Source organism: Gopherus flavomarginatus, chromosome 1 (assembly GCF_025201925.1).
Source record: "Gopherus flavomarginatus isolate rGopFla2 chromosome 1, rGopFla2.mat.asm, whole genome shotgun sequence".
Lineage (NCBI taxonomy): Eukaryota > Metazoa > Chordata > Testudines > Testudinidae > Gopherus > Gopherus flavomarginatus.
In genome coordinates this window covers 131,094,421-131,107,065 of record NC_066617.1, presented here as the reverse complement: position 1 = coordinate 131,107,065, position 12,645 = coordinate 131,094,421, and the positions used below count along the sequence as shown (strand labels likewise).

At 42.0% G+C, this 12,645-nt stretch overlaps 1 protein-coding gene across 1 annotated transcript in view; it reads left to right on the top strand.

The window, feature by feature from the left end:
* EFCAB6 (EF-hand calcium binding domain 6) overlaps positions 1 to 12,645 on the top strand; it is a 156,771-nt gene that overhangs the window by 98,896 nt on the left and 45,230 nt on the right. The window contains exons 20-22 of the mRNA XM_050936394.1: positions 6,366 to 6,601; positions 9,583 to 9,679; positions 10,705 to 10,823. Coding sequence (XP_050792351.1) covers positions 6,366 to 6,601; positions 9,583 to 9,679; positions 10,705 to 10,823 — 452 coding nt within the window. The remainder of the gene's footprint in view (positions 1 to 6,365; positions 6,602 to 9,582; positions 9,680 to 10,704; positions 10,824 to 12,645) is intronic.

The window sequence follows — 12,645 nt, the reverse complement described above, 5'->3', positions numbered from 1 at the left end:
TCCATCTGTGTTCCTGGCACAACTGACACACCAATATTCAAAGGTCCTATGTTTAGACCAACTAAAGCACCCCATGGCAAGGCTGGCCATCCTTCTTTGAGTGATTGCTCATGTGTATTCCACAATAGGTGTGTGTGCTCGCCACATGCTCTGGTACCGGAAGTTTTTCCCCTAGCAGTATCCGTAGGGCAGGCCCCTAGTGACCCCTGGAGTGGCACCTCTAATGCGTGATATAAGGGGCGCTGCGCACTCCCCCCACCCTCAGTTCCTTCTTGCCGCCAGTGAAGGTGCATCGGAACTGCTCTGCTCCAGTATTGTCTGCAGCTTTCCTCTTGAACTCTTGTTTGTTCGTAGTTAGTAGTATCTGTAGTTAAAGTAGTTTATATTACTTTAGTTTAGTGCGCCTGGGTCAGGGCATGCCCCGGGCTTTAAGTTGTGTGACACTTGCAGGCAGCTGATGCCAGTGAGTGACCCGCACGTGGATTGTTTACGCTGTTTGGGAAAACCCATCTCAGCGATGGCTGCACGGTTTGCAGCTCTTTCAAGCCTCGGACCAAGAAAGAAAGGAACATTTGTCTTCAAGCCATTCTGATGGAGTCAGCATTGACCCCAACTCCGGTGCACCTCTTCAAGTCGGCATCAGGTACTGGTGCATCTTCCACCAGTCGGCACTGCTCCCCATCCACGGGGTATATGAAGAAGGCTAAGAAGAGGTCTTCTCCATGGAGGCACCAGAGGAAGACTGGGGGAGAGACTAGACCCACGTTGGGCAGTTCTTGTTCCCCGTCGGCCTCTAGGCCTCCAACTCAGGTTGAGCGGATTAGCCCGGCCCATTCAGCACAGGCTTCCCCAGATGTCCAGGTGCCCTCCACGCCAGGACATTATGTCTTTGCCGGTATCAGAGGCACCATCATCATTGGCTCCCTGGTCCAGAGGCAAGCCACCGCTAGGATCTACTCAGTCACTGCGTGGTCGGTACTGTTCATGGTTGAGGGAATGTTCCTGATGCCATTCACTGCTCAGCAACCACCCCGTGCACAGTCCACGCAGGTCCCCATTGACTCCCACTAGGTTGTCTGGCTGGGTTCCGACAGACAGGGGTTCCAGGCACCGCTCCACCTCAAGGGACTGTAGACCTCGCGAGCGGAGCAGGCCACGTTGAGACCGAGACAGATGGCACCAGAGGTCCTCATCTCTGAGAGGTTATTGTAGCCCATCGCGATATGGGCTTCAATGCCATTCCCGTTCATCGTCTCGCTCCAGGACTTGGCAGCGGCACTGCTCCCACAGTCTTGGACATTGATCCATGGATCCACCTGCTGGAGCCAATTGTAGAACAGCTCTACCGGCGGTACCACTCCTCCACGTCGGGATCACGGTCTCATGGTCGGCACTATTCCCAACAGCACTACTACTCCCGGCCCAGGGACAGCAGCAGGTTGTACGCCAGCCTGGCCTCCCTTCATAGTCATTAGTTGATGGGACAGGCTAGTGAGGCTGAACAGCCTGCTCCACTGGTGCCACAGGAGGTGCAGTGGCACCAGGCTCCTTGGCTGGCACCGTGGTACCAATGGGCCCCGTGGCCGCTGACACAGCCCCCAGTGGGGGCTCGCTTGGTGGCTGGAACCTTGGAGAGACCGTCGACCTCCCTTTCGCAGCCTCCCAGAAAGGAGTCGGTAGGGCATACGTCTTTGGTTCCGCACCCGGAGGGTGACCAAGTGGTGAGATCTCTGGTACCAGTGGGTATGCAGAGTACCGCACCTGCATCTTCATCCTCCCCTGATGAGGCGATTACGGCCCCTCCTCCCTCTGTTCCACAGGAGGATGCTAAGGCCCACCAGAAACTATTGAAAAGGGTGGCATCAAGCCTCAGCCTTCAGGCCGAGAAGATGGAGGAACCCTTGGACTCCCTCTTCAACATTCTCTCGGCCTTGGCACCGGGGAGAGTGGCCCTCCCACTCCACGAAGGGGTGGCAAAAATTTCAAATGCCTTATGGCAAACCCCAGCTTCCTTGCCCTCCATCTCTAAGAGGGCAGAATGGAAGTACTTTGTGCCCACCAAGGGGCATAAATACCTGTACACCCACCCTGCCCCCAACTCCCTTGTGATTGAGTTGATCAACCACAGGGAGAGGCAGGGCCAACCAGCCCCTACTCTGAAAAATAAAGACTCAAGGAGGCTGGATTTATTTGGGAGAAAAGTTTATTCATCCTCGAGTTTCCAGTTAAGGGTGGTGAACCATTGGGTCTCCTGGATCAGTATGAGTTCAATTTGTGGGGCTTTCTACCCAAATTCGAGGACTTCCTCCAGGAGCATGACAGGAAGAAGTTCAAAGCTCTGGCCTTTCACCTGGAGTGGACTAAGCCATTTAGGAGGTCTTAGTAGCTGTTCATCGCCTCGGCCAAACACATGGGGGTCAGCCAATCTCCACTCAGCGACTGTCCAACTGGATCACCTCGTGCATCTGTACCTGTTATGACCTGGCGGGAATCCCTTTGCCGTCTATTGTGAGAGCACACTTGACTAGGGCGCAGGCCTCGTCGGCTGCCTTTTTAGCCCATGTCCCATTCAGGACATTTGCAGGGCTGCCACATGGTCTTCTGTTCACGCGTTCACCTCATAGACTCATAGACTCTAGGACTGGAAGGGACCTCGAGAGGTCATCGAGTCCAGTCCCCTGCCCTCATGGCAGGACCAAATACTGTCTAGACCATCCCTAATAGACATTTATCTAACCTACTCTTAAATATCTCCAGAGATGGAGATACCACAACTTCCCTAGGCAATTTATTCCAGTGTTTAACTACCCTGACAGTTAGGAACTTTTTCCTAATGTCCAACCTAAATCTCCCTTCTGCAGTTTAAGCGCATTGCTTCGTGTTCTATCATTGGAGGCTAAGGTGAACAAGTTTTCTCCCTCCTCCTGATGACACCCTTTTAGATACCAGAAAACTGCTATCATGTCCCCTCTCAGTCTTCTCTTTTCCAAACTAAACAAACCCATTTCCTTCAGCCTTCCTTCATAGGTCATGTTCTCAAGACCTTTAATCATTCTTGTTGCTCTTCTCTGGACCCTCTCCAATTTCTCCACATCTTTCTTGAAATGCGGTGCCAGAACTGGACACAATACTCCAGTTGAGGCCTAACCAGCGCAGAGTAAAGCGGAAGAATGACTTCTCGTGTCTTGTTTACAACACACCTGTTAATGCATCCCAGAATCACGTTTGCTTTTTTTGCAACAGTATCACACTGTTGACTCATATTAAGCTTGTGGTCCACTATGACCCCTAGATCTCTTTCTGCCATACTCCTTCCTAGACAGTCTCTTCCCATTCTGTATGTATGAAACTGATTGTTCCTTCCTAAGTGGAGCACTTTGCATTTATCTTTATTGAACTTCATCCTGTTTACCTCAGACCATTTCTCCAATTTGTCCAGATCATTTTGAATTTTGACCCTGTCCTCCAAAGCAGTTGCAATCCCTCCCAGTTTGGTATCGTCCGCAAACTTAATAAGCGTACTTTCTATGCCAACATCTAAATCGTTGATGAAGATATTGAACAGAGCCAGTCCCAAAACAGACCCCCGCGGAACCCCACTTGTTATACCTTTCCAGCAGGATTGGGAGCCATTAATAACCACTCTCTGAGTACGGTTATCCAGCCAGTTATGCACCCACCTTATAGTAGCCCCATCTAAATTGTACTTTCCTAGTTTATCTATAAGAATATCATGCGAGACCGTATCAAATGCCTTACTAAAGTCTAGGTATATCACATCCACCGCTTCTCCCTTATCCACAAGGCTCGTTATCCTGTCAAAGAATGTTATCAGATTAGTTAGACACGATTTGTTCTTTACAAATCCATGCTGGCTATTCCCTATCACCTTACCACCTTCCAAGTGTTTGCAGATGATTTCTTTAATTATCTGCTCCATTATCTTCCCTGGCACAGAAGTTAAACTAACTGGTCTGTACTTTCCTGGGTTGTTTTTATTTCCCTTTTTATAGATGGGCACTATATTTGCCCCCTTCCAGTCTTCTGGAATCTCCCCCATCTCCCATGATTTCCCAAAGATAATAGCTAGAGGCTCAGATACCTCCTCTATTAACTCCTTGAGTATTCTAGGATGCATTTCATCAGGCCCTGGTGACTTGCAGGCATCTAACTTTTCTAAGTGATTTTTTACTTGCTCTTTTTTTATTTTATCTTCTAAACCTACCCTCTTCCCGTAAGCATTCACTATACTAGACATTCCTTCAGACTTCTCAGTGAAGACCAAAACAAAGAAGTCATTAAGCATCTCTGCCATTTCCAAGTCTCCCGTTACTGTTTCCCCCTCCTCACTGAGCAGTGGACCTACCCTGTCCTTGGTCTTCCTCTTGCTTCTAATGTATTGATAAAAAGTCTTCTTGTTTCCCTTTATTCCCATAGCTAGTTTGAGCTCATTTTGTGCCTTTATCTTTCTAATCTTGCCTCTGCATTCCTGTGTTATTTGCCTATATTCGTCCTTTGTGATCTGACCTAGTTTCCATTTTTTATATGACGCCTTTTTATTTTGTAGGTCACGCAAGATCTCGTGGTTAAGCCAAAGTGGTCTTCTGCCACATTTTCTATCTTTCTTAACCATCGGAATAGCTTGCTTTTGGGCCCTTAATAGCGTCCCTTTGAAAAACTGCCAACTCTGCTCAGTTGTTTTTCCCCTCAGTCTTGATTCCCATGGGACCTTACCTATCAGCTCTCTGAGCTTACCAAAATCCGCCTTCCTGAAATCCATTGTCTCTATTTTGCTGTACTCCCTTCTACCCTTCCTTAGAATTGCAAACTCTATGATTTCATGATCACTTTCACCCAAGCTTCCTTCTACTTTCAAATTCTCAACGAGTTCCTCCCTATTTGTTAAAATCAAGTCTAGAACAGCTTCCCCCCTAGTAGCTTTTTCAACTTTCTGAAATAAAAAGTTGTCTGCAATGCAGTCCAGGAACCTCTTGGATAGTCTGTGCCCCGCGGTGTTATTTTTCCAACATATATCTGGATAGTTGAAGTCCCCCATCACCACCAAATCTTGGGCTTTGGAGGATTTTGTTAGTTGTTTGAAAAAAGCCTCATCCACCTCTTCCACCTGATTAGGTGGCCTGTAGTAGACTCCCAGCACGACATCACCCGTGTTTTTTACCCCTTTTAGCTTAACCCAGAGACTCTCAACACTTCCATCTCCTATATCCATCTCCACCTCAGTCCAAGTGTGTACATTTTTAATATATAAGGCAACACCTCCTCCCTTTTTCCCCTGTCTATCCTTCCTGAGCAAACTATACCCATCCACACCAACATTCCAGTCATGTGTATTATCCCACCAAGTTTCAGTAATGCCAACAATGTCATAGTTGTATTTATTTGTTAGCACTTCCAGTTCTTCCTGCTTATTATGCAATTGTCTCCCAGACCAGGGAAAACGCTGGGTTCAGCAGGGCTGTGATCCATCCCAAGAATCTGTGAACTCCTACCCACCTCCAACAGATATAGCTTGGAATCACCTATTGTGGAATACACATGAGCAATCACTGGAAGAAGAAAAGACAGTTACCTTTTCCGTAACTGGAGTTCTTCGAGATGTGATGCTGATGTCTATTCCACATCCCGCCCTACTGACCCTCTGTTGGAGTTGTCTGGCAAGAAGGAACTGAGAGTTGGGGATGTGCACAGTGCCGCTTATACCGCACCATATAGGCACCACTCCAGGGGTCGCTAGGTGTGCTCCCCTACGGGTACTGTTAGGGGAAAAACTTCCGGCACCTGTGCATGTGACGAGTACGCATGCCTGTTATGGAATAGATGTGAGTAACACATCTCAAACACCAGTTACAGAAAGGTAACTGTCTTTTCTATAATAAATAATTTCTGAAAACTTATAACTTTTAAATTCACTCTGATATATTTTACCCATTTTAACGGAGGGAAACAGTTCTGGAGGGACATTCATTTTTGAAAGGTCTCGTCTCATAATATGTGACAAAAAAAAAGAAATAAGGTGTTTTTTCATTATAGAGTTGGTAGAGGGCTTGCAGATTGGCTCCCAAGTGGTTTTGCATTAGTTCAGTACTTGTTTGTAATGAGGGGGAATAGGACTTCAGTTCATTTAGGGGCAATGATAGAATATTTTACATTAACTTTATATCTCAAATAGGTTGACAAAGAGTCTTGTAAGAAGGTGTTATATACCATCAAACTGCCTTACCATATTTTGCCTGTTGTCAGAATAAATCCATAATGAATATTCAGTGTTTGTATTTTGAAATTGTAACTAATGTGTTTTATCTGGAAGTTCAAACATTGACATTCAGTTAAATATTCTTTGTTAGGACACCTATTCTGCCTTCCGTAAAACAGATAGTAACCATGACGGTATCATCAACATGCTTGATTTTCGACACCTCTTGGAGAGTTTTGTGTTCCTCCTTACAGATAAGGAGTACTCACGCCTACTTGGTTTATTGGGCATGAACCTGAACTCTACATTAAATTACCAGGAATTCCTTCAACTGTTCCAGACCCAAGAAACAAAAGAGGCACATCCTTGGCTGAATCCATCTCACAAGTAAGAAGGACAGCAATGTTATAGTATGTATACTGATCGTAATCATTTATAGAAGTTAAAATAATAGAAATGTAGGGCTGGAGTTCTCCTTATGTGTTGAGGCAGGGCCAAATATACCTCGACCATCCCTAACAGGCATTTGAGTAACCTTTTCTTTAAAACAGTTTGTTTAATGTTTGTGTAACCTGTTCTTAAAAATAATGGGGATTCCACAATCTCCCTTGGGAATCTATTCTAGTTCTTAAATATCCGTATAGTTAGAAAGTTTTTCCTAATATCTAAGTTAAATGTCCTTTGCTGCAGATAAAGTTAATTATTTCTTGTCCGACCTTCAGTAAGAATGGAGAACAATTGATCACTGTCCTCTTTATAGCAGCTCTTAACATATTTCAGGATTGTTATCTGATCCCCCCATGCAAGTCTTCTTTTCGCAAAATGAAATATACCCATTTTTTTAACCTTTCCTCATAGGTCAGGTTTTCTAAACCTTTATCATTTTGGTTGCTGTCCTTCGGATTTTCTCCAATTTGTCTATATCTTTTTGAAAGTGTGGCACCCAAAAGTGGAGCCAGTACTCCAGATGCGACCTCACCAGTGCTGAGTAGAGTGGAACAATTACCTCCTCTGCCTTACATATGACACTTTGGTTAATATACCCCAGAATGCTATTAGCCTTTTTTGCACCTGCATCACACTATTGACTCATTTTCATTTGTGATTCACTATAATCCTCTGATCTTTTTCTGCAGTACTACTACCTAACTGGTTATTCCCCATTTTATAGTTGTGTATTTGATTTTTCCTTCCTAAGTACAGTACTTTGCACTTGTATTTATTAAATTTTATCTTGTTAATTTCAGTCCTGTTCTCCAATTTATCAAGGTCATTTTGAACTCTAATCCTGTCCTCCAGAGTGCTTGCAACCCCTCCCCACGTGATGTCATACTCAAAATTTATAAATGAACTGCCCAAGTCATTAATTAAAATTTTTAATAGTACTAGGCCCAGGATAGACCCTTCCAGAACCCCACTAGTTGTATCTTCCTTGTTTGACAGGAAACCATTGATAATTATTACTATTTGAGAAAATGTAGTATGCAAGCTCCTATTAAATGGTATTGAAAAAAATCAGTATATTACTATGTTCCTGACATCTGGGGTTGGTTAAGTTCTATAAAGTTCTCAGTGATTTAGGACCCAATTCGGCAAGGAATCTAAGCATATCCTTAACATGAATTGTCCATGGCACTCCTGACATGCTTGAAGTTAAGAACATACATAAGTTTCTTGTTGAACTGAGCCTTAGTGTCCAGTTACCCTAGAGGTTAGAGGCCAGATTCTGAGCTGCATCTTGTATGCATCCCAGAATAGGAGAGACAGCCCAGAAAAGGCCAAAAACTTTTTTTTGCTCCCCAAATTCTGTGCTGTTCCAGGGGCCAGTATGGTTCCTCAGTATATATTAGAGCAGCCTAGGGGCTGCCCCAACTTAACAGTACCTGAAATGGCTCACTATTTGGCCTCTGGGCAACCATCATAGTTTGAATGCTGTTCACACCTCTGCCTGTATACCAGGAACTGCTTGAAGGGATGGGCAGTAAAAGTCCACTTGGAGAATGCAATGGCGTGCCAGCCTTTTTATGCTGCCAAAGCATTGTAAATGGAATAGATCAGTTATCACACTTTAGCTAAGTAAACAAGCTGTTGTCCAACAGAGTACAAGGACAATAGGGGAGCTTCAGCAGCATCAGGAAGATGCTTTTTCTTTTCCCCTCTGAAAAGTAATACTGTATGTCTCAAAGATTTGTCATTTTAAAAATTTGGCTTTATGTTTAAAAATAAATAATTATCAGGCACTTAAGATTCCTTCTAAGTATTCAGTGTGAAAAGAATCCATCCTCAGTTTAACTACACAAACAGAGATAAATTAATAAAAGTAATGACAAGACAGAGCAGAACCAAAAAATCTTCTGATCAGCAAATCAGATCTGTTGTGGATTTCAAAGATATGATATACACATAGGCTTATTTCCCAGTTTTAATTTCTCTGCTATAGAGTTACAGGTGGTTATGACATTACTAATATTTATCTGCCACTTTTTTTCTTAATTGTACAACTGGGAAAATCAAAGACACCATTTGAAAAGGGAAGAGGGATTCTAGAGATCTTTATTGGGATTCTAGTAACAGTAGAACTCATGACAAATTAATGTTTCCCTTTCATTTCATGTCAGCACTGGAATATGTTGAGTGTAGCTAGAAGATGCTCTCGTTTTCAACAGAGTAGCAACAATTATTGATTAGCAATGGAGAGCGATAACACTTTCCTCCAGCAACTAAGTATCATCATGTATCATATGATATTACTATTTTAAAATGCCAGTAGTAAAAAGTCTAACTGTTGACACAGCCTCTTTGGAGACAAGGTGAAAATACGTTGAAACTTTCCAGTTAACTCTTTATATCATTTGATTGGTCAGTAGTTTCGCATAATGGAAATCCAGTTACCAGTGATGTGGAATAGAACATTATATAAGTCTATCTCTCTAAAGCTACCAACTTTGTAGATTCAGTGGGCCAAGTTCTGATCTAATTACTGAAGTAAATCAGGAATACCTTTATTGGAGTCACTCCAGGTCTTATGATATGTTACTAAATTGTTTTTGTTTCTAAGCTAGTTAACATTTCCTTCGAGCTGGATAAATGATCCATGTTTGCTATTAAGTCTGCAGGCAAGTTGAACAACATTGATCTGAAAATAAACAGGGAATTACAAAAATTTAAGATGTCTTCCCTAACTTGCAGCTGGGGAAATAAGGCAGTGTTTAAAGAATTAAGTTTACACAGTTGTGAAATAACAGTCTTTAAGGGTTTCTTAGAAACGAAAACAAAAAAACCAAAAAAACCTCCATAAACTTGTGAGAGATTAAAGATTCCGTTAAATGTAAAACACAGTTAGTTATTATTTTATTTTTCTTTCTGAGACCAAAACAGACAATAACGGATGCAGAACTAGCTTGTGATCAGGCTCATTACTATCTTGTTGTCAAAGCACAGACCAGATGGCATGACCTAGCAAGGGTAAGAAAAACATTTTCATTAAATAAATAAGCTGCAGAAATGGATTTTAGAACATTATGCAGTGTTGATTTTCAGATTATACAAATATTCAAAACGGCATTTGTAAAGCAGCTCATTAATGATACAAACCTATTATATGTATTAAACTACACTGCTGGAGTATTTGATTTTTAAAAATGTAATTATTTAGTAGTTTCTATTAGAATTGTTTCTAAAATTTTCTTTATATTACTATTGTGATTTATTATTATTTATTACTAAATATATGTATTGTAATAGTATCGAGAGGCCCCAGTCATGGATTACGGGAACCATTGTGCTAGGCACTGTACATACACACAGAAAATTGCACTCACAATACAGTCCTCATGAAGGCAATTAGTCTGTGCCAAAATACCAATAATTATATAAAGAGAAACATAAAAACAATCTTAATAAAAACTAAATAATTAAAATGTCATGTATCTGAACCAATTATGCTGAGGATAGTGGAGGGCAGGTAGTTGTGTATTGAGGAAGGGACTACCGGGGAGAGTAAACTTTGTTATTTCATTACATTGTTATAAAATTTCAGTAAATGAGTCCATACTGTTGCTTCTTAAAATTTGCAAGATGAGCAACTAAAGAATACTTCATATTAGTTTATGGCACAACAAGCTGGAGCCAGCATCTGCAGAATTGGACACCTCAGTGTGGATTTTCAGTCTGTACCTTCCACCTGTATGCATAAAGGTTCATGCATACCCACACCTGTATACACACTTTTAATGCTCAAATCCTAGCATACACAGGTCATACAAGTTTCATATGCAAACACATCGCCAGCACACACGTGTTACTTCACCAAGAGATCCATGCACACAATGAAGGCTGATAATCAGGCCCAAAAACTCGTTAAAAATGGAATTCATCTTCACATGTTTTTTCATTCTTCCCTAATTCCTATTATTCCTGATGCATATAAAGAGACCAAGTATTTTATAAAGCCTGTTGGCTCTTGTTATTAAAAGTTTCTTAAATTCTAGACTTTCCGTGAGTTTGATAGCGAAGGCAATGGCATTGTGCAGCCAGAGGATTTAAGAGCTGTCTTATTCAGATTTGCCATTCCAATCACCCCAAAAGAATTTGAAAAGCTTTGGGCAAGGTAAGGTGGCTCTAAATATTAGTTCTTCAGCAACAACGTATCTGTTTAACCTGACATAGGAATCTCATTGAGGACAGTGAATTACAATTGTTTACTTTCTAAGGGAGACTTATTTTATTATGTTGATATCAGCTCACCATGACGCCGTGTTCCAAAATACGACTTTTTATCACAGTAAGATCACTATCACAATAAGGTAAATGCCTAATCAGTTCTCAATGAAGTCAGTGAGTCTAACTTCTATTGGGTTTAATGGAATTGCCTGTCCCCTTTAATTTGAGCTACCCTTTCAACTCTGATGATCACTTGTATTGCAAGTGAAGTAAATTTGATTTTCTGCTAGGACCTTATTTATATACACAGATTCCCGCCAGTTCTCCCTAGCTGGCAGTCAGTTGCAGAGAGGCTTAGAACAGCAGGAGTGTTCCAGATCAGCCTGGAAGTGCATTGGCAGAGCTTTTGAAGGAAGCTTGTCTATACTATAGGTCTGTCTGAAGTCATTGCTATCAGCTGCTTCTTTTCATGAGACTAAATTCACTCACAAAATTTTCAACTTAAAAAAAAATGATTCACTGGAAAGAAATATGATATGTAGCAAATACATTACAAAGAAAAGTGAGATTGTTTCATGCTGTGTAAAAATTGTGAGTAATACCATGATATGTTTTTATAGACAAGTAATTTGTTGTGAAGGGGGAAAAAAACACTAGCCCTATGTCAGCTGAGAGTAGTAGTACTATAAATTGTGTCTGAAACAGGAGAATGTCAGATGCATGTGACATTGTATAAAATCCACCTTCATTATAAGTCTTTAAAAACACAGACTCTCTATGGAATAAGGCTCAGGTGTATAGTGTCTTGGTTTCAAACTGCATTAACTATATGGTTTATTTCCTAGCACTGATTCATCTCTGAACTATTTTCTACCTCATTACATTTTACTTTCTATTCTTATTCCTTATGGATGTCATGCTACACTACAATATGTCCCTTCCATTCAGTCATCTGCTGCACAACTTCATTCCCAACCATCACACATTTATAGGACATAAAATCTTTTATTTACCTTCTGTGACTGTATGTAGAATAAAGGAATTGGAATAACAACTAAGCCTAGATTAGGTGCATGGGTGCACTGGAGAAGTAAGGGGTTGCACAGAGCACACCTATGGCAAGGTCTCTATCCAAAAAGACATAAACAATTTTAATACAGTTAGGCCCAGAGTTTTAAGACTGGCCTCTAATTTTGAGTACCTCTATTTTGAGTGCCCAACTTGATATTTAGGGCCTGATTTTTAGAAGTGTCACAATTCCTATTGAAATCAGTGGTCAGCACCTCTTGAAAGTCAGCCTATCTGTATCTTAATTCAGGCATCTAAACATAAGGTACCACGAGGTAAAGAATATTTTAGTCAACTTGATCCTTAGAGTAGAATTTTCAAAAGTGCCTAAGGGTATGTCTACACTGGAAAAAAAAGCCCTACGGCAACAAGTCTCAGAGTCTGGGTCAACTCACTCGCACTCATAGGGCTCCCACTCCAGGGCTAAAAATACGAGTGTAAACATTCTCACCTCTTGGGCTGGAGTCTGGGCTCTGAAACACATCCCCCTTTCTGGATTTTACAGCCCAGGCTCTAGCCTGGGCAGGAATGTCTACACTGCCATTTTTAGTCCTGAGGCGTGAGCCCGAGGCAGTTGACCCAGGCTCTGAGACTCACTGTTGTGGGAGGTTTTTTGCAGTGTGTGGATGTATCCCAAGTCCCATTGAAAGTCACTCTTACACACTTTTGGCATGGCATCTAAAAGGACTGAAAATCAGTGA